The following is a 26,104-nucleotide window of genomic DNA, read 5'->3' on the forward strand; positions in this document are numbered from 1 at the left end:
ACTTCCGGCGGCGCCCTCATGGTTACGTTAGCATGGCTGCCTAGAGATCCGTTTACTGATTTAGGGAGTCCCAGAGCTCTGGGTCGGGACTGAGGTGACAGAGCAGAAAAACGCGAGAAGCGGTGTTCCTTCTACACAGAGGCTAAAGTACGGATCGGCTGAGTCGGCTGCAGGCACCCCTGCCTCCGTCAGCGTCCAGGTGACCGCCGTTCCCGCCCCGCTCTTCCCTGGCTGGACCGGAGGAGGCCGCGCCGATGAACCTGACCGAGGTGCGTGCAGCGTCCCAGGCCGCCTCGCCCAACCCCTCCTCCCAGTGCTGAAGTCCCAAGAAGGGGCCCTGCAGGTTAGGCCCTTGTGTCTCTAAGAGAGGGGCGTTCTTGTGTGGGGTGCCCGGGACTGGGTCTGCCGTGCAATGAGTCGGGGGAGCTCCCGTCGGAGACCGACACGTCTCTGGGGCTTGGAGGCACTGCAGAACGGGAGGCACTGGGGAGCCCGAGCGTCTTTGTCTCCAAGGAGCAGAGGATGAGGCGGAGTCTCCCCTGGAAGGGCGGTGGAGCCGCAGAAAGCCTTAGAGGGCTGTTCAGGGAGGACGAATGGGAGGGTCACGCCCAAAGTTAGAAAGTTTAAAGTTGGGGAAAACAGGATGTTGAACGGGGGCAGGGGGACCGCCGAGGAGACCCCTTTGAGTTATGGTAGGGCTGGGCCAGAGGAGTTGCAGTAGGGGGGAGATGTGATGAGATTCTGGATGGATCTCAGAGGATTTCCTGCTGCATCAAACAGCTGTGAAGGAAAGTCGGTAGTGAAGGGTGTCTTCCGTAGGTTTTGTTTTGGCCTGAAAAATCTGAAAGAATGGAATTAAAGATATCAGCTTAAGGAGCAAGTTTCAGACAGAAGATCCTGGGTTGGATTTTGGGTGACATCACATGGGTAGGTGGACGTAATATCTAAAGGTCAAGGAAGGTAGCTGGCCTGGAGCTTTAAATGAGTTAGAAGTTGTGCACTTGAGAAGCTGGCCTGTGGATCAGATTGAGAAGGAAGAATCCTAACATTGTTTTTTAGTATGGGCTGAGGGAGGGGAGGGCTCAGATTTGGAGGAAAGACCATGGTAGGGAGGACATCTCTGATACTCCCTGCAGAAGGGAGCAGATACGGGCTAAGAGTTTGGTCTGTTTCTGTTGAAAAAGAGGCCTGGATGGATAAGGAGTTGCCCTGGACTCCAGAGACTGAGGCATGAGATATTGTAGTCACTCCACCCTTCTAACTCAGCCAGCCCTGAGGGCCACTCTTTGGGGAACAAGATAAGGCCATGAAGCAAGTGGGTCCAAAACTAGGCAGGGCTTTCTCATATCCTCCACCACAGTTAAGGGCCTCCAGCAAGCTCCCTTTACTGAATTATATGGCAGGCAGACCTGTTTGCTGAACGGACCAGTAACTGATTGATTGCTCAGCCCCATCCTGCAACTCAGTAACTTAGGGATGTAAAAACAGGTAATTGACTTAAACACTAATGAACTGTATCAATCTTAAATAACCAAGCAAGTCAGAATCTAGTTTAAAGAGAGTTCACATGTTGATAATAGCCATCTGAGACCCTAGATTCAAGTTGTCCTGAATATACACTTCAATTAGCAGCAGTGACTTTTTTTTTTTTTAAGGAAAAAAGGAGCAGTTTCTGAGTTGTTTACCAATAACTTACGTTAAAGTAATGTAAGTTTTTATTGGCTATACGTTGTTCTTTATATTATAGATTACAGAAACACGAAGATAATAGGTGAGACAGCTAGTCAGGAACAAAATGTCTGTAAACAGTTGTTCTCAGGCATCGGTTCAGGGATGTGACTGACATCTCATATTCTTGCCTCTCTGAGCCTGATACATTTTGTGTAGGTCAGACAGCTCTGGGCTATTTTTGTTTGTTTGTTTCTCAGCCAATATCCTTCTAAATATGTACACATAGGCAATTGGAAATAGATGTAATCAATAATTTAAACGTAGTAAAATATTTATTGTTAGAATGTTAATTTACCTGTAACTCTGCTTATAGTACAAATCTTTTTATATATCACATTTCCTTAAAACATTAAGAAGTGGGGGCTGGGCACAGTGTCTCACACCTGTAATCCCAGCACTTTGGGAAACAAAGGCGGGCACATCACGAGGACAGGAGTTTGAGACCAGCCTGGCCAACATGATGAAACCCCGTCTCTACTAAAAATACAAAAATTACCCGGGCGTGGTGGTGGGAGCCTATAATCCCAGCTGCTCGGGAGGCTGAGGCAGGAGAATCGTTTGAACCTGGGAGGCGGACCAGTGAGCCGAGATTGTGTCATTGCACTGTAGCCTGGGCAACAGGGCAAGGCCCTGTCTCAAGAAAAAAAAAAAAAAAGTGGGAAAAATACTCAAATTTTTGAAACCCTTCTACTTCATTTGTGCTGAAAACATGTACAAAACCATTAATCCTATAGAAAGTAATGCTTATACATAGTGTGTACTACTTATGCTTCTTGTCAGTATGAGCCCTATGAAGTGGGAACCCTTTTAATCTCCATTTTACACATAAGGGCACTGAGGTTTAGAGAGGTTCAGTCCTTGTCCAAAGACACAGAGCTGCTAAGAGGCAGCACTGAACTTAGGACTTGCTGTAACTTCAGATTACTTTGCTCCAGTACAGGGCAGAGATGGTTGTACAGCTCAGCCTGTAGGATGCTGCAATACTGTCCTGATACTCATGGCTTGCCTCTTCCTTGTTACAGGCCAAAAGAATGAGGGTTGTGATCAACTGAGTATACCACTGGAGGCTATGTGAGTAAACAGCAAACTGTTTCTCATGAAAGCAGGATGTTGGCAAACTGACAAACTGCGTCTGCTCCCCAAAAGGAATGCTGAAGGTAGTCACAACCCAGGCACAAGTGAATTTCTTGTGATTAGGCATAATTGAAGCCTGTTAACAATGTGAACTTGTGATCAATTAAGCGGCTGACCAGTCGTTACCTCCTCCTCCTTTTCATTCTATCCAATAAATGCGGAGGGCTGTGGAAGCTCAGGGGCTGCCTTTGCTCACTAGAAGCAGGGAGCTCTCTTCTTCCTCGGTTCGCCTTCTTTAAAACAGTTTCTTTTGTCTTAAGTTTTCATTTCTACATTCGTCCCCCTTCATTCAGTCTCGTAATGATGGTCTCAAGTAGTAACTGTACAAGTCTGTCACATCTTCCCACAGGGTCCATGGCAGTGGCAGCAATGCATAAGGACCCTGCACAGGTAAGTCAATGGTTTCTCAGGCTCTCTCCCCCAGTCCCCCACCACTTATCTCTCCAATATTTTAGGCATGCTGATATAGGGAAAGGTGGTGTCCTGAAACTTCATGTTTTTCCCTTCCTTGGGTCTGAAGACTGTGGTTCCACCACAACCAGGGGTCAGAACTCAGCCCCTGGTTATAGAGTGGTCCTGGTTCCGACAACTAATGGTCTAAGATGTGGCAGGGCATTCAGGCACAGGATATAGAAAGTTCAAATGCTTACTGGTGAGACTTAGCTGGGATGTTTAGTGAACTGAAAATTCATGTTCCATCTGGTCGTGATAGAGTATGGCAGCAGGGTAGGAGGTTGGGGCATGCAGGGATCAGCATGGAACGGCAGTCTAAGGCTCTGGGCTTTTCATCTGAGGGTGATGGTAACTGGGGAAAGTTTGAGCGGGGGGAAAAAGAGGTGACCTGACCCAGATTTTAGTGGCTCCCTCTGCCTGCAGAATGGAAGACCATGTGGGGGTGAGGATGGAGCCACAGATACCTGGGTGATTGGTCCAGCAACAGTCCAGGTGGAGGTTGTTGGTGACTGAACGAGAGTGGCGGTGGTGGAGGTGGGAGGAGTGGGGGGCTTCTGTATGTGTTTGATCTAGAGCTGCCTGTATTTTATAATGTAGAGAGCAAGGAAGCTTGGGAGCTGAGATGGCAGAGGGGGTCAGGAATGGCCCCACAGTTTTGGCCTTGTTTGGAAGGATGGATGTTCCAGCAACTAAGATGTAGTAAGTTCTGTAGTAGGGGGAGTGTTTACGTAGTAGAGCATATGAGGAACCAAGTTTTGGCCAAGTAAAAAATGTTCCAGTGGCCAGGCATGGTGGATCACACCTGTAATCCCAGCACTTAGGGAGGCAGAGGTGGAAGATCGCTTGAGGTCAGCCTGGGCAACATAGGGAGACCCTGTCTCTACAAATAATAATAAATAGCTGGGTGTGGTGGCGTCTGTCTGTGGTCTCAGCTAATCGGCATGCTGAGGCAGGAGGGTCACCTGAGCCTGGGAAGTAAAGGCTGCGATGAGCCATGATTGTGCCCTGCACTCCAGCCTGAGCAACAGAGTAAGACCCTGTCTTCAAAAAACCAAGCCAAAACAAAAACAAAAATCGAAGCCAAAACAAAAACAAAAATACACAAAAAATGTTTCAGAGACTTTGAGTGGAGGTGTCAGGCTGGCAGTTGTACACACAGGAATGGAGTTCAGTGGAGGTGTTCAGGATGGAGACATCCACTACATGATAGCTGAACTGTTGTGAAACTAGGTCAGACTTAGGAAGCAATGGTGTTAGTGGGAAGGAAGGAGAAGGAACAGACTGAGGACTGGGTGTCTCCACTGGGCACCTGGATGGTGTTGGTGGGTATCACAAAGACAGATGAGAGTGGATCGACTGAAGGTATGCGTGTATGTTTGTGTGTTATGTTGGGGGCGGCCTGTGGAGTATAAGGAAGGGCTTTTGAGGGGAGAGTCATGAGGTGGATGGTGAGGCATCTCCACAAACTCACCAGGGTTTTGTGGCAAGTCTTGCTTGGACCTGGGTAGTTTCATGCAAACTGTGAGACTACTTTAGGGGAAGATGCGATCAGCAAGGAGCATTGCTAGGCCTGGGGTGGGGATAGCATTGGGGAGGTCAGTGTATCTGGGCTTTGGATTAGGATTACGGGGATAGAGAAGGTTGTGACTGCTTATGGGACAGCATGTACAGTGCAAAAGAGGGAGACAGCCAAGATCTGGAACTCAAAGGAGGTATACAAGAACTGTGAGGTTGTCACTTGGGTTTAGGGGGCTGAGGTTAAACCAGGAAACGGGACTGGGAAGGGAGACCTTCAGAACAGTGCTTGGTGCTGCCCCAGGCACTAGGAACGTTACATTCTGGGCAGCCCAGAGGCAAATAGGTTCTGGTGCACTGCAGGACTCCATGTACAGAATGGCATCTTGAGAGGCCATGGAAATGCTCCTGGTTGGGCCAGGGCTGCTGTTAGTATTGCAAGAGTGGAGGAGTTAGATACATGAGAGATGTACTGTCCAAAGCGAGATGTGAAGGTGAGGAGGAGCGTGAATGCATGGCCTCAGCCCTGGCAATGGGCACATAAGGGAGAAGAGTGAGTCTAAGTTTGGGTGTCTGGGAGGCAAGATCTGGAGACCCCAAGGAAACGGGGTGATAAAAGAAGGTAGGGCTGGCCAGGCGCAGTGGCTCACGTCTGTAATCCCAGCACTTTGGGAGACCAAGGTGGGTAGATCACGAGGTCAGGAGTTTGAGACCAGCCTGCCCAACATGGTGAAACCCCGTCTCTACTGAAAATACAAAAATTAGCCAGGAGTGGTGGCAGGTGCCTGTAATCCCAGCTACTCAGGAGGCTGAGGCAGGAGAATTGCTTGAACCTGGGAGGTTGCAGTGAGCCACTGCACTCCAGCCTGGGCGACAGAGCGAGACTCCCTCTCAAAAAAAAAAGAAGAAGAAGAAGATAGGCGCCCTGGGCTAGGCTTTGATGATGCTTTTGCTTTCTCCCCACCCATCTCTGAGCTGTGCTGGACTCAGCAATCAGTAGCAGTGGGGGTGAGAGAAGTGCAGATGCTACCAGGATGTGGAGTCTCTTCCTCCTTGGGAAATGGGTGGAGGCTAAGCAGGGGATGGATATGTGTGGGTATTGGGGAAGCACTGAAGATTCTGGAGAGGAAAGTGTATCAGTGATTGGCCCACTGGATTTTAATTTTTGGAAGAGTGAGTGATGACAGAGAGGCTAATGGCATTGAAATAATTTTTATTACTTTCATTTCCTTAGTGCAGGGGGAATGCCATGCTGCACCAGGCCACAGGAAATGCTAGATTTGGTCAGGAGGCAGAGGCATGACTGAAGGGAAAGCATACATCAGAGACCATATTGGGGTTTTGGCAGGAAAGACATGCAAGGCGGGATGAGGAGCTTCAAACTTAGTGGTTTGCATAAGTCTGGCAGCCTTAGGGCTTAGAGATTATCCTTTATTGTGTGGTGACAGGGCTTGTGTTGATTAGGACAGGAGAAGTAATCATGTATGAGCATTAGATAGTGGTTCAGCATATGGGATCTGGATTGCAAGGGAAATATAAAAACATTGGCTGTTAGTTTGGCCCTCCAATTCTCAGATTTTAAGTAGATAAATACAGATCTAAGGAAACACAGAAGAAGAAGTTGTTCACAGACTGAAGTGTCATAATTTTGGCAGGAGTGTATGGTCTTTGAGGATGTGGCCATATATTTCTCCCGGGAGGAATGGGGGATCCTTAATGATGCTCAGAGACACCTGCACAGCAATGTGATGTTGGAGAACTTTGCACTTTTGTCATCAGTAGGTAAGGCCTTCATACCTACTCTGGTGTCTTGTGCTGGGTGCTGTTTTTTTGCTCTTTTCCATGACAACTCTGTGTTTCTCACACCAGATTGTGGGTGCTATGTCCTGTCCTCTCCTGGTTTCCTGGCAAATGTGATGAGGCAGCCAGAGCTGGGCTGTATATACTGTACTACCTCCCCTTAGGCAGCCCCAGCTTCTGTTGCTCTGAAACTTTACACGATAAGGCTCGGAAGTCAGAAATCTTGAGGGTTGTTTTTGTTTTTGTTTTTGTTTTTGTTTTTGAGACGGAGTTTCACTCTTGTTGCCCAGGCTGAAGTGCAATGGCATGATCTCGGCTCACCACAACCTCTGCCTCCCAAGTTCAAGCGATTCTCCTGCCTCAGCCTCCCGAGTAGCTGGGATTACAGGCATGCGCCACCACGCCCGGCTAATTTTGTATTTTTAGTAGAGACGGGGTTTCTCCATGTTGGTCAGGCTGGTCTCGAACTCCCTACCTCAGGTGATCCGCCCGCCTCGGCATCCCAAAGTTCTGGGATTACAGGCGTGAGCCATCGCGCCCAGCCCAGGTTTCTTTAAGATACCCTAATGGTGGTGCCTGTCCCTGATTTGATTACTCTGTCCAGATGCATGAAACCTCCATCCAAGGGTTTCCCTGTTCCCCTTGCTGACATACTTGGAGACAGTGTCTGTGCTAGGAATTTCAGGTACCTCCCTGGTCACCACTTGTGAGGATTGTGAAGTTATTTCTGCAGGACTCTGCTGTATGTTCTGGTAACTTTAGAATGCAGCGTGTCCTGCGTTTATTGCTCTGTGTACATGCTGCCCCTCCCTTTCCCTGCCTTTCCCCTAGCTTGATTTATGCCGCAGCTAGATAGTTGCTCACCTTGAGCAAGGGGGAGGTCTCTGGGTGCCTGGCGGAGTGGATAGTCCTCTATTAATGGCAAGAGACACTCAGAAGGACTTGGCCCTGGTGGGTGAAAGCTGGGAAAGGATGTGATATCAGGGCTAGGTTCAGATCACATTGAGAACTTCCTTGTGACCACTATTGTTTGATGCAGGGCCACCGGCCACCCCTCACTCTTCTTTTCCTTCCCTGTTGTTATTTTTACTCTGACTTCCAACCCCTGGCTTCCACCTCTGACCCCTCCTATCCAGCCTGCATCTCTCCACCATTCTCTGCCACCACTCCCTTTGCAGTGCTGTCTAATGTATGACCTGTACTTTAGGTGTTGTGAGGTCTGCATGTATCCTTCAGTAGTCCATGAATACTCGCTCTCACACAATCAGATCTCTCTGGATCTGGACACAACAGTCATGGCCCGTTGAAAGCCATTTGTAGAGAAGCGAGTTGGAGACCCCGCCTGCCCTCCCTGCTTGGTACTTCTCCCTTGTGTCCTTACCACCAGGGTTCCCCCACTACACACACTTGACAGGCCCACCTCGGAACAGTGGGCCTTCTTCTCACTGGCCTTATTTCCTTGCCTGTGACCAATCCTGTGCCCTCATTTGTGGGTGTGTCTCACGGACATTTGTGATGGGGCTGCCTCCTCCCTCCAGAGTTCACATGCACTTCACCAGCATTTCTGTTCTTATAGGTTGTTGGCATGGAGCCAAGGATGAGGAGGTACTTTCCAAGCAATGTGTTTCTGTAAGAGTGTTACAGGTCACAGCTCCAAAGCCAGCTTTGCCCACCCTGAAGGCCCAGCCCTGCAAGACATGTAGCTCACTTCTGAAGGATGTTCTGCACCTGGCTGAGCACGACGGAACACACCCTGAGCAAGGGCTGGACACATGTGCAGCAGAGCATGACCTGCAGCAAAAGGAGCAGGCTAGAGAGAAGCTCACCAGAAGTGATGAGTGGAGGCCTTCATTTGTGAACTGCAGTGCTCACGGGGGAGAGAGGAACTTCACATGCACACAGGGTGGCAGGGATTTTACTGCCAGCTCAGACCTTCTCCAGCAACATGTCTTGAACAGTGGGCGGAAGCTATACAGGGATACTCAGAATGGGGAAAACTTTCAAGGTAAACAGAATGATTTCAACTCCAGCCAAGGTGGGAAAGACTTTTGCCACCAACACAGGCTGTTTGAGCACCAAAAAACCCATAATGGGGAGAGGCCTTATGAGTTCAGTGAATGTGAGGAATTGTTTAGGTACAACTCCAGCCTTATTAAATATCAGCAAAATCATGCTGGAGAAAGGCCTTATGAGGGCACTGAATATGGAAAGACCTTTATTAGAAAGTCCAACCTAGTTCAGCGCCAGAAAATTCACACTGAAGGCTTTCTTTCAAAAAGGTCTGACCCCATTGAACATCAGGAGATTCGCAGTAGACCAACACCTTATGAATGCACCCAATGTGGGAAGGCTTTCCTTACACAGGCTCATCTGGTTGGTCACCAGAAAATCCATACTGGAGAACAGCCCTACGAATGCAACAAGTGTGGGAAATTTTTTATGTATAACTCTAAACTCATTAGACATCAGAAAGTTCACACTGGGGAGAGGCATTACGAGTGTAGCAAATGTGGGAAATTGTTTATGGACTGCTCCACACTTGGTAGACATCAGAGAGTTCATACAGGAGAAAGGCCTTTTGAATGCAGCATATGTGGAAAATTCTTTAGTCACCGCTCCACACTCAATATGCACCAGAGAGTTCATACTGGCAAAAAGCCTTATAAGTGTAATGAATGTGGGAAAGCCTTTAGCCTCAAACATAATGTTGTTCAGCACCTGAAAATTCACACTGGAGAACGGCCTTATGAGTGCACTCAATGTGGGAAGGCCTTTGTTAGAAAGTCCCACCTAGTTCAGCACCAGAAAATCCACACTGAAGCATTTTCAAAAAGGTATGACCGGCCGGGCGCGGTGGCTCAAGCCTGTAATCCCAGCACTTTAGGAGGCCGAGGCGGGTGGATCACGAGGTCAGGAGATCGAGACCATCCTGGCTAACATGGTGAAACCCCATCTCTACTAAAAAAATACAAAAAACTAGCCGGGCGTGGTGGCGGGCGCCTGTAGTCCCAGCTACTCGGAGGCTGAGGCGGGAGAATGGCGAACCCGGGAGGTGGAGCTTGCAGTGAGCCGAGATCGGGCCACTGCACTCTAGCCTGGGCCACACAGCGAGACTCTGTCTCAAAAAAAAAAAAAAAAAAAAAAAAAAAAAAAAAAAAAGGTATGACCTCATTCAACACGAGAGGATTGACATCAGGCCAAGGCCTTATGGGTGTAGTGAATGTGGGAAGGCCTTCCTTACACAGGCTTATCTTGATGGTCACCAGAAAATCCATACTGGAGAACGGCCTTATGAATGCAGCAAATGTGGGAAATTCTTTTTGGACAGCGACAAACTTGTTATTCATCAGAGAATTCACACTGGAGAAAAGCCTTATAAATGCAGCAAATGTGGGAAATTCTTTAGATATCGTTGTACACTGAATAGACATCAGAAAGTTCACACTGGAGAAAGACCTTACGAGTGTAGTGAATGTGGGAAATTTTTTAGAGATAGCAACAAACTCATTATTCATCAGAGAGTTCATACGGGAGAAAAGCCTTATGAGTGCAGCAACTGTGGGAAGTTTCTTAGATACTGCTCTACATTCATTAAACATCATAAAGTTTGCAATGGGGAGAAGCCTCATGAGTGCAATAAATGTGGGGAATTGTTTAGGATTAAATCGAGCCTTATTACACATCAGCAGTCTCACACTGGAGAAAGTCCTTTTAAGTTAAGGGAATGTGGAAAAGACTTCAGCAACAAATGTAATAATGGTCAGTGCCAAAAAATTCACACTGGAGAAAGGTCTCATGAGTGTGGTGAATGCAGCAAAGTGTTTAAATACAATTCCAGCCTCATTAAACATCAGAGAATTCACACTGGAGAAAGGGCTTAGGGCAGTGAATGCAGGAAAGTCACCAAAATCGTCACCTCATTCAGCATGAAAAAGTTCACATCAGAGGAAGAACCTATTAGTATATGTAAATCTAATGTTGAAAGAGTTCAGACAGAAATCTGCGAGGATTTCCTGCTGGGAACTATGTTAAAAACATTATGGTCAGATGTGTGGCTCACGCCTGTAATCCCAGCACTTTGGGAGGCAGAGGTGGACGGATCACCTGAGGTCAGGAGTTTGAGACCAGCCTGGCCAACTTGGGGAAGCACCCATCTCTACTAAAAATACAAAAATTAGCCGGGCATGGTGGCGGGTGCCTGTAATCCCTCAGGAGGCTGAGCTACTCAGGAGCTACTCAGGAGGCTGAGGCAGGGAGAATCACTTGAATCCAGGAGGCAGAGGTTGCAGTGAGCTGAGATTGTTCCATTGCACTCCAGCCTGGGTGACAGGGTGAGACACTCTTAAAAAAAATAAATAATAAAATAAATTGTAGCAAATTATAGGTAACTTAAAATCTATCATCTTAACCCATATTTAACTATACTGTTCAGTAGCGTTAAGTCAGTCACATTGTTGTCAATTAATATCCAGTAGTTTTTTCAACTTTACGAAACTAAAATATTATACCCTTTAAACCAGGGGCCCACAACCCCCAGGCTGCAAACTGGTACCAGTCTGTGGCCTGTTAGGAACCGGGCCAGCATCACCACCTGAGCTCCACCTCCTGTCAGATCAGCAGCAGCATTAGATTCTCATGGGAGCGTGAGTCCTATTGTGAACTGTGCATGTGAGGGATCTAGGTTGTGTGCTCCTTATGAGACTCTAATGCCTGATGATCTGAGGTGGAACAGTTGTATCCTGAAACTATCTGCCCCCTCCTCTGTCCCTGATGCGTGGAAAAATTGGCTTCCATGAAACCAGTCCCTGGTGCCAAAAAGGTTGGGGACCGCTGCTTTAAACCACTCCTCCTCATTCCCTACTCCAGCCCCTGACTACTACTACTGTATGAATTTTACTACTTTAAATATCTCAGATAAGTTTTAGTCTTTTGTGACTTATTTTGAGGCTTATTTCCCTTAATGTCTTCAAGGTTTCCATGTTGTAACATAGCTTATAATTTTCATCTTTGTTTTTTGCTTTTTTTTTTTTTTTTTTGAGACGGAGTCTCGCTCTGTCGCCCAGGCTGGAGTGCAGTGGTGCAATCTCGGCTCGCTGCAAGCTCCGCCTCCCGGGTTCCCACCATTCTCCTGTCTCAGCCTCCCAAGTAGCTGGGACTACAGGTGCCCGCTACCACGCCTGGCTAATATTTTGTATTTTTAGTACAGATGGGGTTTCACCGTGTTAGCCAGGATGGTCTTGATCTCCTGACCTCGTGATCCACCTGCCTTGGCCTCCCAAAGTGCTGGGATTACAGGTGTGAGCCACCACGCCCAGCCCTCATTCATTTTTTTAGTGCTTATACTAAAGATATGAGGGGTTCACACACCACAACTACAGTATTAGAATATTCTCAATTTGTCTATTTACTTTTGCCAGTAAGTTTCATTCCTTCAGATGATTTCTTGTTGCACATTAGCATTCTTTTCTTTCAGATTGATGAACTCTCTTTACTATTTCTTGTAAGACAGACCTGGTATTGATGAATTCCCCCAGCTTTTGTTTGCTGGGAAAGCTTTTATTTCTCCTTCATGGTTGAAGAATATATTTGATGACTAGAATATTCTTGGTTGAAAATGGTTTCCTTCAGCACTTTAAATATGTCTTCTCACTTTCTTCTGGCCTACAAGATTTCTGCTGAGAAGACTGCTGCCAGATGTACTGGAGTTCCTTTATATGTTATTTGTTTCTTTTCTCTTGCTACCTTTCCTCTTTTACGTCTTTGACCTTTGAGAGTTTGTTATATGTCTTGTGTTGAATCTGGTTGGCATTCTTTGACTTTCTTATACCTGGATATTCATATATACATATATATATATGCATATGTGTGTGTATATATGTATGTGTGTGTGTGTCTGTGTATATACATACATTTGGAAAGTATAATTATTTCTTTGAATAAATTGTCTATCCCTACATCTCTCTCTACACCCTTTTAAATCACTCTTAGACTTGCCCTTTTGTGGCTATTTTCTGTATCTTTTAAGCACAGTTCTTTTTCTTTTTTCTCTTCTGTATTTTCAATAGCCTGGATTTAAGCTAACAAATTCTTTTTTTTTTTCTTCTCCTTCTTTTTTTGAGATGGAGTCTTGCTCAGTCACCCAGGCTGGAGTGCGGTGGCGCGATCTCGGCTCACTGCAAGCTCCACCTCCCAGGTTCACGCCATTCTCCTGCCTCAGCCTCCCAAGTAGCTGGGACTACAAGTGCCCGCCACTACGCCCAGCTAGTTTTTTTGTATTTTTAGTAGAGTCGGAGTGTCACCGTGTTAGCCAGGATGGTCTCGATCTCCTGACCTCATGATCCGCCCGTCTCGGCCTCCCAAAGTGCTGGGATTACAGGTGTGAGCCACCGCGCCCGGCCACTAACAAATTCTTCTGCTTAATCAATTATGCTGTTGTTATATTCCAAAGTATTTTTCAGTTCATCCATTGTCTTTTTCAGCTCTAGGATTTCTGGGGTTTTTTTGTTTTTGTTTTTGTTTTTTGTAATTATTTCAATCTCTGTTAAATTTCTCTGCTAAAATTCTGAATTCTTCATGTTTTCTTGACATTCTTTGAGCTTCTTCAAGACAGATATTTTGAATTCCCTGTCTGAAAGATATTCCCTGTCTGATAGATCTCTATCACTCCAGGGTTGGTCACTGGGCAGCTTATTTAGTCCATTTGATGAGATCACATTTTCCTGAATGTTCTCAATACTTGTGGATATTTGTATATGACTGAACACTGAAGAGTTTATTTATTCCAGTCTTCACAGTCTGGCTTTGCTTGTACCCATTCTTCTTCAGAGGGCCTTCCAAGAATTCAAAGGGTACTGAGTGCTGAGTTGCCTAAGCTGTAGTCACTGCAGCCATTTCAGCACTAGAGGGTACCATAATCCCAAGTATGCAATAAATCTTGCAGACTCCTAGATACCCAGACTAGATACATGCGGGAAAGAGAAGAAAATGTTCTGGGTTCCCAGAACCCACTCTCTTCTCTCTCATTCCCCCAAGTATAAGAACTCTCTCTATATATACCAGGCTGCCTGTAATTGGGGGAGAGGTGACAGGGACTCCTGTGTTCATCACAGCTGGCATCACAGTAATGCTAATCTAAACCCATAGACTCTATGACCAGCACAGGACTGGAGTTGGGGGAGGGGTATGGCACACTCCCTTGGCTGCTACAGCTGGTGTCATACTGGGTCACATGCACCTAAAGTCTACAGCCTTAGAGACCACTGCTGCACCAGGGCTTGCCCAAGGACTGCAGTCCTTGTGACCTAATTGCCACTCAAACTTATTCTGGGCCCCAGGCCACTTCAGTCAGCTGTTGGTGGTGCCAGCTGAGACTCAGGTTCCTTTCACGGGGGTTGAGGATTTGCTTCTGGCCCCAGGCTGGTCTAAATGCTCTCTCCATGGGCACAAGTAGAATTGTGCCGTGTTGTGTTCTTCCATGCCTGGGCAGCACCGGTTCCAATGCAAAGTCCCACACACACTTCACGCTCTCTTCTATAAGCACACAGATTTTTCTTTGCATGTTGGTCTGCCAAGGGATGGGGAAGGGGTGGTTTGGGCAATGCAAGGCCTTTCCTACCCACTTCAATGCCTTTCTTCTTGACATTATGTTAAAATCAGGTACTCTGATAACTCATCTAGTTTTCTGGTTCTTATGAATGTGCTTTCTTGCATGAGTAGTTGTTCAGCTGGTGTTCCTGTTAGGAGAAAATTGATGAAGGTTTCTCTTTGGCCTTCTTGCTCCACTCTGATTTTTCTTTTTCTAGATTTTTACATAAATTGAATGATACTACATGCAATCATCTGCATCTGGCTTCTTTCACTAAGCTTAAGGCTTTTGAGATTCGTCCATATTATGTATAGACATCCTTTTATATTGCTGGATAGTGTTCCACTTCATAGAGATGCTACAATCGATTGCTGCCATGGACATTATTGTGTATACCCAAAATTTATACGCTGAAATCCTAATCCTGTAGTAGCTCGAAATGTGATGTATTTGGAGGTAGGACTTTAAAGAGGTAATTAAGTTGAAATCAGTCCATTAGGTTAGACCCTAATCTTACCAGTGCCCTTATAAGAAATTAAGACACACAGACACCTGCATAGAGTGATGGCCTTGTGAAGACACAAAGAGGGCAGCCATGTGCAAGCCAAGGAGAGTGGCCTCAGAGAAATCCAACACTGCCAGCATCTTAATCTTGGACTTCAGAATTGTTAGAAAATTAATTTCTGTTGTTTGAGCCACCCAGTCTGTGCTATTTTGTTATGGCAGCCCTAGAAAATTAATACAATTACTCATTCACCTATGGATGGTCATTTGAGAATTTTTAAAAAATGTTCTAGTTATTGGTTAGATGTGAAGTTTCCACACCTTCTCCCCACAAAGTCAAGGCACATTACCCTCCTGGTACATCATGTTCACCAACCAGGAAACTCTACCAAGCCTCTGCGTCAAGAGTTCTAAGTTGGTAGGGAGGAATGAGGAGGGGGTATCTCATTTTGTAGCTGTGATTAAATCACAACCACATGGCTGACTTCAATCTCTAGTTCCTTTCCTCTCCCCAAAGGTCAATCTGGCTCAAAGTTTCAACCCTCTTATTACATGGTTGGTCTTTCTGATGAAGAGCCCCCATTCTGAACCTTTCTAGGAGTCTAAAATGAATCACTTCGTTAGTATAAAAAATACACTCCTCTCACTCAAAGAATTACAAGATTTTTGTAGCACTAAGCCTGGGACAAAGATCCAGATATATTTATTATTACACCACAGCTTGTATTTAATATAATAGATTAATAGATTTTCTATTGTTAAACCAACTTTAAAAATCCTAGCAAATCTCGAGGCTGGGTGCGGTGGCTTACGCCTGTAATCCCAGCACTTTGGGAGGCCGAGGCAGGCAGATGATGAGGTCAAGAGATCAAGACCATCCTGGCCAACACAGTGAAACCTTGTCTCTACTAAAAATACAAAAATTAGCTGGGCATGGTGGTGTGCACCTGTAATCCCGGCTACTCAGGATCATGAGGCAGGAGAATTGCTTGAACCCAGGAGGCGGAGTTTGCAGTGAGCTGAGATAACGCCACTGCCCTCCAGCCTGGCAACAGAGCGAGACTCCGTCTCAATAAAAAGAAAAAAAAAAAAATCCTAACAACTCTCACTAGAATATGACTTATTCTTTCTCTCTAAGAGATATATAGATATACAGATATAGATATATGTATTAAATATCTTTAGTAGAGGATTTTTCAGATCTCTTGAGTGAGCCTGGTCAGTTGGTATCTTTCAATGGATTTTTGTTTTCCGAGTTTCAACTTACTGAGAAAGGATTGTTTAAAACAATCACACATTATCCATTATATGTTTCAAGGTTATCTAATATTATGTTTCATTGCTCATATCTGTAATATGTGATTTATGTTTTTTCTTTCTGATTAAATAAAGGAGACACCTTGAATAAATTATTAAAATTTACAGACCTTACACTGTATCAGAAAGAAAAAACATGGGTTCATAGATTTTCTCAAAAAAGAAAAAACGAAATAAGGTTACTGTGAAAATTAATTCCGAGGCCCTAATACAAAGATGGAGAGTTCAGACAGAGCCCAAAAGTCATCCTGTGTTAAGGAGACATAGCTAAGAGTCTGGGTTTGCCAAGGTAGCTGGAGTCTATAGAGCAGAGTACACGAGAGAAAAAACTTCAGAGATGTAGAGGGCCATCCTCAAGTATTCAGCTGAGTATAATCTGTATTTGCATATAGTAAAAGACCAGACAATGGGTAAAGAACCACGAGGCCAGGCGCGGTGGCTCAAGCCTGTAATCCCAGCACTTTGGGAGGCTGAGACGGGTGGATCACGAGGTCAGGAGATCGAAACCATCCTGGCTAACACGGTGAAACCCCGTCTCTACTAAAAAATACGAAGAACCGCCGGGCGAGGTGGCGGGCGCCTGTAGTCCCAGCTACTCGGGAGGCTGAGGCAGGAGAATGGCGTAAACCCGGGAGGCGGAGCTTGCAGTGAGCCAAGATCGCGCCACTGCACTCCAGGCTGGGTGACAAAGCGAGACTCCGTCTCAGAAAAAAAAAAAAAGACCCACATGAAAGGATTATACGGGAAGCAATTCCCAAGGCTTATACAGAAAACATGATAGTTCTCATTCCAACCAGCTTGAGTAAAAAACCTCATAATTCATGAAGCATTAGGTAGAGAATATAGGAAGGTTGTGTCTCAGTAATGGGAGAGGAATTTGTCTTAAAATGTATGCTGCAATAGTCTCATGGAGAAATGCTTAGAATCAAGACCCCCCCAAAAGATCATATTGTTTCCAAGTAACTTAACCATGTAACAGAAAAAAAAAAAATCAAGAATATCTGTAGAAATTAAAAAAAAAAAAATCAGTACCTAAAATTCAGTGTCCAATCAAAATTAAACCATGTTAACAGTATCAGACAAGGGAGATTTTAGAGGAAAGAATATTACCAGAGATTAAGAGGATCACAATGATAAAGTGGTCAACACATCAAGTGGACATAACATAGGAAATATTTATTCACCTAATAAAAAGATATCAAAATATGTGAAGCAAAATCTGACAGAACTGCAGAGAAGTAAATCCAATTTAATATTCAGAAATGTCAACAATCCTCTTAAAATAATTGCTAGAACCAAAACAAAACCACAGAATGTCAATAAAGATATAAAAAACTTAAATAACACTATCAACCATTTTTACCTGATCAACACTTGTAGAACCCCTTCATCAAACGAGAATACAGTATACATTTCAAGTGAACATGTAACTCATACCAAGATAGCCCATATTCTGGGCCACAAAGCAAATCTCAATAAATGTAAACAATTCGAGTCTTAATGTACTCTGACCACAATGGAATTATTGCAGAAATTACCAGAAAGATAAGCAAAATCCCCAAATATTTAGAAATTAACATACATTTAAAAAGAGCGTGTGTCAAGAAGAATTTTTTTAACTGGACTCAACTAAAATGAAACCACATTGGCCGGGCACAATGGCTCACGTCTGTAATCCCAGCACTTTGGGAGGCCAAGGCAGATGGATCACGAGGTCAGGAGATCGAGACCACCCTGGCTAACACAGTGAAACCCCGTCTCTACTAAAAATACAAAAAATTAGCCGGGCATGGTGGTAGGCGCCTGTAGTCCCAGCTACTTGGGAGGCTGAGGCAGGAGAATGGCGTGAACCTGGGAGGAGCAGCTTGCAGTCAGCCAAGATTGCGCCACTGCACTCCAACCTGGGTGACAGAGTGAGACATTGTCCCCCCACCAAAAAAAAAAATGAAACCACATCAAGCTTGATGGGAGGTAATTAAAGCAGTTCTTAGATAGATTTTTAACATTAACATTTTCCCCCCATATTAGGGGAAAAAAACCCAAAGGTTTGAAACGAAGGACCTCAGCTTCCATGTCAAAAAGTAGCAAAAGAAATGAAATCCAATAAAAGCAGAAGGCATTAGTAAAAGTCAAAAAGGAAAAAAGAAAAATCAGAAAACAGAAAATTCAATAATACCAAGTACTTTAAAGATCAATAAAACTGTAAAATTGATAAATCTCTACCCAAACCAATCAAGGTTAAAAGAGAAATACAGACATTACCAGTATCAGGAATAGAAGAGGTAGCACCACTACAAATTCTACAAGTATGAAAATAATATTTTGAAAAATTTGAGTACTTAAATGAAACAGACAAACTCCGTGAAAGACACAAACCATCAAAGCTCACTCTAGAGATGGATGGATGGAGAGACAGATGGACAGACAGACAGATGTATATATAACTAGTATAGCCCTCCATCTACCATGGAAATCAAACTTGTAGTTAGATGCTGTCCTACAAAACACACTTCAGGCCCAGAGAGACAGACAGACAACACACACACATAGATAGATGGATGTATATATAATTTGTACAGCCCTCTGTCTACCACGGAAGTCAAACTTGTAGTTAGAAACTTTCCTACAAAACAAACTCAAGACCCAGACAGCTTCCTTGGTGAATTCTACCAAACATTTAAGGAAGAAATAATACCAATTATTCACAAACTCTTCCAGAGAATTGAAGAGCAGGAATACTTCCCAACTTACTCTATAAAAAGCTGGCATTATACTGATACCAAAGCCAAACCTGGGCAAGATATAAAATTAGAAACAAAAAAAAGCAAGCAAGTAAGCAGGAAAGAAAATTAGAGACAAATATCACTCATGAACATTGGTGCAAAACTTGTTACAAAAAAAACCACAAAATAGCAAATCACATTCAACAATATACTAAATGACTAATACATCATGACCAAATGAGAATTATTCCAGAAATGCAAGGTTGGCTTAACATTTAAAAAAATTAGTCAATGTAATTCACATTAAACAACTAAAACAGAAAAAGAAAAAAAAAACCATATAGGATTATGGTCACCAGAGTCCAAGAAAATGCCCCACAAATCCCTATTTTCACCTTTGTGTAGTTCTCTTCCACTTTTAACCAGGATTAGCTAGGGTTACTTATGAAATATAGCAGAAATAATGGCTCATCACTTTCAGTTTAAGGTAATGACAGATACTGTGGCTTTGTTCTTGTGTGAGTTCTCTCCTGCATCACTTGCTTTGGAACTACTTCTCTACAATCGAATACTCTTAGCAAAGTACAAATGAAAAGGAATGAACTATGAAACACAGAACACCACCATGAACCATAATTTCAGAGTTTAAGAAGCCAAAAACATTAGAATACATATTAAATTACTGCATCTCTGTAGGAAATACAAACCAATCTACAGTGACAAAAGATCAATGGTTGCCTGGGGATGGGTGAAGGAAAGGAAGAAAATATAAAAGGAATTAGGAAACTTTTGGTTTGAGAAGTACCAACATGTATCAAAACTTATCAAATGGTACACTATAAATACGTGCAGTTTATTGCAAAAATGTTTACACTGACTTCTGGACAGTAACCTTAGCCATAAGAGACACAGGTATGGGAGTACTTCTGTAAACCCTCATAATGGAGCCAAAGTAATGGAAACACATGTGGATGCACCTTTAGAAGGGTCATATTCCCTATAGTTTGCTGCAGTTTTCTCAATCCCTTATTAATCTGGGTCTCTGCACCAACTATGATTCCTACCTGGGCCTTCTGGAGGACAGCCAGCATCAACTGCTTACTGAAAAAGACTTCAGAGATCTTGGCATGTCCCATGAGTTCAAATTCTCCTCAAGAAGCCTTGGGAATATGAAGTATCCTCTGGGAACAAGGGACCTAATTCATGTTGCTCCCAGACGCACTAGAAATTATTACAACAAATGCCCACTGCTTAGGGTGACCTCAATTACACAAAAAATCTTAACATATAGACCAAAAGATTAGGGCTGCAAAGACTGGCATTCTTTCCTAGGAGAGCTTGAGCAGTCAAGTAACTTAGCTTGACACTAGAATAAGAGCTAGTCTTTGCCATTCTACTGTCACCTCAGAGATACAGACAGTTGGAGCTCTCACAAAAGCTGTTCATCCCTTCATACTGGCTTAGCCCAATTCTGTTCTCAACCCAACCCACAAAGCGAACAGAATCCCCAAGATTTAAGATAGTCTAAAAATTAAGGCATTTGTTGCAAAACCGGAATAGGAGGCAGCCAATTTCAGTTTAGGTGTCTTGGAGGCTGGAAAAATCCATTGCAAGTGCCATGTGAGATCAACTATATCCATGAAGGGAAACCTCTGCCAGTGGTTAGAACAAAGCTCCCATCTTTCTGGCTAAAACTGGGTCACACTCATGCTTAAACCAGTTGGGGCAGAAAAAAGTGAGAATCCTTCATGGCCTCAGGCTACTGATGATTCCCTCCAGGAAAGGGAGAAGTACAGAGGTCTTTTGAAGCACATTGGGGTTACTTTTGCATAAAGCAGGACTTTTCCAGCACAAAGACAGATGGCTTCTATCAGAGGCACTGCCTTGACAACATTCCAGCAAGGGTCTAGAAAATTCAGCATACCTCCAGAAGGCTTCCCATATAGCTGGCACTCAGAAGAACCTCCCCAGGGTGAGTGAGTGAGTGTATCAAGTTCTACTTCTGGCTGCTGGCTACACATAAAGGCTACTCTTGGAGCTTCTCTCTGGTGTCAGTTATTATGTTGAACAAGGAAATGGAATTATCTATCTCCCATCCTAAGGCCTTTCTCCACTGTGAATTTTCCAGTGGCGGATGAGGGAAGCCCTCTGCCTGAAGGCCTTCCCACATTCACTGCACTTATATGGCCTTTCTCCAGTGTGAATTCTATGATGCTGAACAAGTACATGTTTGTGGCTAAAGGCTTTTCCACACTCACTGCACACATAAGGCTTTTCACCATTATGAACTCTTTGATGTGCAATAAGGTCAGAGCTTTGGCTAAAGAACTTCCCACATGCAATGCACTCATAAGGCCTTGCTCCAGTATGAACACTCCAATGTTTGATGAGTCTGTATTTGTGACCAAAGTATTTTCCACATTCACTGCACTCATACGGCCTTTCTCCAGTATGGATACTCTCATGCTGAACAAGTGTAGATTTGTGGCTATAGGCTTTCCCACATTCACTGCACTTGTAAGGCCTTGCTCCAGTGTGTACTCTTTGATGTACAATAAGGTTAGAGCTATGATTAAAAACTTTCCCACATATGCCACACTCATAAGGCATTTCTCCAGTGTGGATTCTCTGGTGCTGAGCAAGTATCGGTTTGCGGCTAAAGGTTTTCCCACATTCACCACACTCATAAGGCCTTTCTCCAGTGTGGACTCTCTGGTGTTGAACGAGTGAGTCTTTGCGGCTGAAGGTTTTCCCACATTCGCTGCATTTGTAATGCCTTTTTCCACAGCGAGAGGCCTCCTCGCACTTGGTGTTGCTGTGTGGCTTCCACTCATTGTGAGGGGCATGGTGCTGGAAAATGCTTGAGCTGGCTAGGAAGTCCTTACAAGCCTCCCCTGTCACAAAAGACATCTCTGATGATTGGACAGTGCAGTTGTTCACAAGAAAGGCCCTGCTCTTATCCCTTCTAAAGGGTTTCTCTCCACTGTGCTGCTTCTGGTGCTGGTGAAGGTTTGCACTGAACCAGAACTGTTTCCCACACAGCACACACATGTACGGTTTCTGCCCTGGGTGTGTTTCCTGGTGCTCAGCCAAGTGCAAAATGTCTTTTAAGACCAGGCCACATGTCCCACAGGGGTAAGCCTTCTGAGTAGAAGGACCTCCCTTGGAAATCCTGATCTGTGACATTCCTATAGAAAAGCTCTGCTCAAAAGGTATCTCTTCATCCTCCATTCCATGCCAACAACCTGAAAGCAGAGAAATGCTGGTGAAGTACAAATTGACACAGGTGGAAGAGAGGAAGCCTCACTACAAATATGTGTCTGATGCAACTAAGACCAAGGTCATAGGACTGTTGTTAGGACAAGGGTCCAAACTCAAGTTCAGCAAATGTGTACTATACAGTAGTTGGCATCTAAATGTCATAGAATGGAGAAGGCCTCAACTGGGAGAGGACAAAGATGTGGGGTATAGCACGAAAAAGAGGCAAGTCTCAAAGTCATTCACAATCAGATTTTCTTGGCTGCTGGGGACAGGTGAGAGTGGTGCAGAAGGTTATGTGGTCCACACCAAAGAAAATCAAATTGCTACTCAGTAGTTGATGTTTAAGGACTATTTGGGCTACATATCTCATGAAACACTAAGTACAGGCCAATGTTGGAAAGCACTGTAGAACAAGCCATGGAGAGGAACAGGTGAGACATGGAGGGAGAGGTATGGAACATCCAGAGGCCAAAGGCCAGAGTATGAAAGGCAAGTGTATAAATGAGAAAGTAGATAAAAATGAAGTACGGCCCAATGGCCTTAGCACTAATACAACTGTAGACACAAAGAGGCTATGGAACAATATGAACCCAGCCCTGACATCACACTTTTCCCCAGTTCCCACTCACCAGGGCCACTCCCACCTAGAGTCTCTGTGGCAACAGGTAGGGTCATGTCCACCCAGTCAGGTACCCAGGGCTCACTACCCATCACCAGTGAGGCAACTATGTGGGACATGAAAGATGTATGTCCTAAGGGAAAGATAGAACAGCACTGGTATGGGTAACCTAAATAGAAAACTAAACATTATTAAAATAATCTCAGAGTAGGGTCTTGCAGGAATAGCGCAGTGGTCCTAGCAAGTAGCGACCATAACGGTCCCTACAATTCCTGGCATAGGCAGGCCACAGGAAATCTCAGCTAAAGGAAGAGCAGAGTCCCAGGCACAGAGGTGTCATGGATACAGACAGAGGCATTCAGACAGGGAAAGGACAAGATGGATATGACCCACTGGGCTGAAAATACAATGCTTAACTCCTGAATCCATCCCTGCAAGGCTCTGAGACAGCAAGTGCTGGGAATGCTCAGAAGGAGGAGGTAGGAGTGCACACAGCCCAAGCCCAGCACTCACAGAACCTACTCCAGGAACTAAGAAATGAGGCAGTGTCCATGGCTCTGATGTAGGAAGGACAAGGATGCCCTGAAAAAAAGGGGAAGGGCAGGGCCCAGTCCAAGTCACTGGGGTGGATGTGACGGCCTTACCCAGAGAGGCCATAAGTGCAAAGTTCTCCAGCATCACATCACGGTACAGGAGCCTCTGAGCCTCATCAAGGAGCACCCACTCCTCCTGGGAGAAGTACACGAACACGTCCTCAAAGTTCACCTGCCCCTGCCACAATTGGGAGAGCCAAGTCCATGAGCAGCATCTCTCCCAAGAACCCCCATCCATGCCCCCACACATCTCCCTCCTGTATACCCTCCTACCTAACTTCTCAGCTCAAGAAATATCAGGACCAGGTGTCATTGGTGTCTTCTCTCTCCTCATGGTCCCAATGATCACTCTGTCTACCCATAGCAACCACAGGCAGGTGAAGTTGTTACCCTCTAAGCTCTGTGCCTAGCATACAGGGCCTCACCCTTCGGTAAGCAAATTCCTCTGGGGTCACTAACATCATGCTTACCAGACAACCAAAGATGGGCTTGCCTTTCTCCTTTAAGCCCAGAGGTCATCAGTCTACACTTCTTTCCATATGTACATCACTCTTTGGATCACAGTTATCTCACAACTCTGGCTCTCCACCATCATTTTCCTGGCTCACTAAATGCACTACCACTGTGAAATGAATATTCTCTTTTAACTCCCAATCTACATAATTAATCATCTGTAAGCCATTTCAGGATGATTCCCGCCCCTTTGCTCTTGGTTCCCACCAGACATGACAGAGACCTGCAATTTCTTGAAAACTCCCATCTCAGTCTCACCTCTAAGTATTTGCACAGGCTGGTTCCTGTGCCTGGAACAACCTTCCAACCTTATTCCAATGGTTGGCAGAAATGGAAACCCCTCCATAAAACCCCTGGCCCGGAGTCAGGACCCTGGGCTTGGGGCTTCTCCAGAGTCCTCAGACCCAAGAAACTGGAGAGTAGCAGGAGAGTGTTCTATATAACACCACAATGCTGGACAGCGTGTTGGGTGGGGGTGGGATCGGTGAGAGCATGGACATTCTCCCCTCACCTGTATAGGGTCCATAATTACTTCTGAGTTCATGGGAACCTGTGGGGAAGAGGGAGACTGTGAGAGCCAAGCAATCTTGAGGGAACCCCAACGGCTCAACCCCATCCCATATTCCTACCCTGTTACAATGTGCCTGGGAGTTGAATGTCTGCCCTCTGTGCCTCCATCTTCAAGGATGCCTCTTAACTGTGTTACCTCGGAACAGTGCTCATTATCTGCCCCCATGGCCAACAAGAGTCTGCCCTCCATGAGCAGTCTATAGAATACTTTTTAAACCCTCGAATTCTGGCTCTCCTCTGTTCAGAACCTTCCATGGCTCCCATCACCCTCAGAATAGGGACCCAGATGCTCAGGATGATATTCCAGGTGCGATCACTTATAAAGCACTCTGATCCTTTCAGACACCAAAGGCCCAGTTTTCCCCAATGCTCCAGCTGTGAACCATCTCCGACTCTGCATACACTGGTCTCTCTGCCTGGAACGTCCTTCAACTCTTGCTGTCAAAATGGGTCCCAAGCACGAGCGCTCCCACTGTTCTAGATTCAGGGGCCTGAGCTGCAGTAACCCGAGGAGCGGTTTATTCGAAGCTTTCGGAGTCAGAGATGGGGGTCAGCGCGCAGACTCGCAGACGCAGCACCCACCTGTGCCGGGCCCATCGGTTCAGCTGCCGCCATCAGGCCTGTGGACTACGGAAGGGTGGCGACAAGTGCAGGAACCTGGGATCAGCCGTCCAGGGCCCAGTCCAGCGGTTAGGTCACTCGGGCAGCGCCACTGTCGAGCCTCAGGCCCACTTCTCTTCAGAGAAGAAGACACTCTCTCACGTTTTCCCTTTTCTGTCACCTCAGGTCTGACATTGCGTCCCGGAGACTAAACCAGTGGATTAATGGAAGAGCAAACAAAATGTCCACCAGAGGATGTAGAGGAAGTCCCGCCCTGACGTTTTCCTCACCAACGGAAACGCCTATTTCCTGGGCTTTCATTGGCCCAGAGCCGCCACGTTTTCTGGGTAATGTAGTTCCCACGGCACCAATACTAGTAAGTGGCGTCTCGCGTCACTTCCAGGTCAAAAGCCCAGAAAAGACCGCCAGGGGAGCCTGGAAATGGTGTCCCTTGTTCTCCAAGGCCCAGACGGAGCTTAGCATCCTCTTGAAGGAGCCATTTCTGTATTTCTGGTGAACGTAGTCTGTGACATCAAAGAAATGTTTAGAGACATGATTTCAGGCTTCCTTACGCAGAGAATGCTCATCAAAAAATAAAATGGACACACCATACACTAACGTCACCCAGACTTCTATAGCTGGAAGTTAACAAATATTGTTTGCAAATGCTTGTAGCCTGAAGCTCCAGAGTTAGTTTGGCGAGCCTCAGCATTTTCTGTCAGGCACAAGAAAGAAAAGACTCAGACACCACCACCATGTGGAACATGGAGTGGGGATGTTAGGTGGCCTTGAAGTAAGTGAATAATGCTTCTGTCTCTGGTTACCTCAGGGAATATTTCTCCTACTTATACAGCAGTGATTGTGTCAGACCCAACAAGTAATACTCTTGTTCAAGATAGTACGTCATACTCCATATACAGAGATGTATTCAATATTTTAAGTGTTTTACAAGTATCTGAAAAGACAATTCATCAAATGTCATATGGCAATGAAAAGGGCAACAAGAACACTTTCTGTAAAGAAGAAGTAACCACCAAACTAGATTTCTATACACAACACAATGTCTTTTATGAAAGTGTGATATAAAACTATTTGAAACCAAAAACAATAAATGTAATGGAAATACATTTACACAGAAAATAATTTTTAACTAGATTCAATGGGAATGGATGTAGTGGGACAACAC

At 45.1% G+C, this 26,104-nt stretch overlaps 3 protein-coding genes across 19 annotated transcripts in view; 2 read left to right on the plus strand and 1 right to left on the minus strand.

Moving 5' to 3' along the window:
- Positions 1 to 26,104, plus strand: part of LOC100425712 (uncharacterized) — a 34,581-nt gene continuing 8,477 nt past the window's right edge. For 4 of the 9 annotated variants that reach the window (XM_077980040.1, XM_077980044.1, XM_077980047.1 and 1 more), the window contains exon 1: positions 25,105 to 25,265. The gene's annotated coding sequence lies outside the window, so the exon portion shown is untranslated. Of the gene's footprint in view, positions 344 to 25,104; positions 25,712 to 26,104 lie in introns of those variants that run through there. The other 5 variants (XM_077980037.1, XM_028839881.2, XM_077980036.1 and 2 more) reach the window with 4 other exon arrangements.
- ZNF749 (zinc finger protein 749) lies at positions 132 to 11,001 on the plus strand. The gene is made up of 6 exons (XM_077980028.1): positions 132 to 269; positions 2,754 to 2,888; positions 3,215 to 3,255; positions 6,489 to 6,615; positions 8,210 to 9,467; positions 9,794 to 11,001. Exons 2-6 carry the CDS (start codon positions 2,828 to 2,830, stop codon positions 10,512 to 10,514), a joined length of 2,208 nt encoding a protein of 735 aa, XP_077836154.1. The 5' UTR covers positions 132 to 269; positions 2,754 to 2,827; the 3' UTR covers positions 10,515 to 11,001.
- Positions 740 to 25,189, minus strand: ZNF772 (zinc finger protein 772). Of its 9 annotated transcripts, none has more exons than XM_001093025.5 (5): positions 24,901 to 25,189; positions 24,260 to 24,298; positions 23,287 to 23,413; positions 22,653 to 22,775; positions 17,195 to 22,007 (listed from the first exon to the last, which is right to left on the minus strand). In XM_001093025.5, exons 1-5 carry the CDS (start codon positions 24,931 to 24,933, stop codon positions 20,860 to 20,862), a joined length of 1,470 nt encoding a protein of 489 aa, XP_001093025.2. In that variant the 5' UTR covers positions 24,934 to 25,189; the 3' UTR covers positions 17,195 to 20,859. The 9 variants fall into 9 exon arrangements, 8 of the variants coding, with proteins under 8 accessions (XP_001093025.2, XP_077836175.1, XP_002801467.2 ...); XM_077980049.1 differs by having other exon boundaries at positions 24,007 to 24,298; XM_002801421.4 differs by lacking the exon at positions 22,653 to 22,775.

The sequence above is a fragment of the Macaca mulatta genome, chromosome 19 (genome assembly GCF_049350105.2).
Source record: "Macaca mulatta isolate MMU2019108-1 chromosome 19, T2T-MMU8v2.0, whole genome shotgun sequence".
NCBI classification, from domain to species: Eukaryota; Metazoa; Chordata; class Mammalia; order Primates; family Cercopithecidae; genus Macaca; species Macaca mulatta.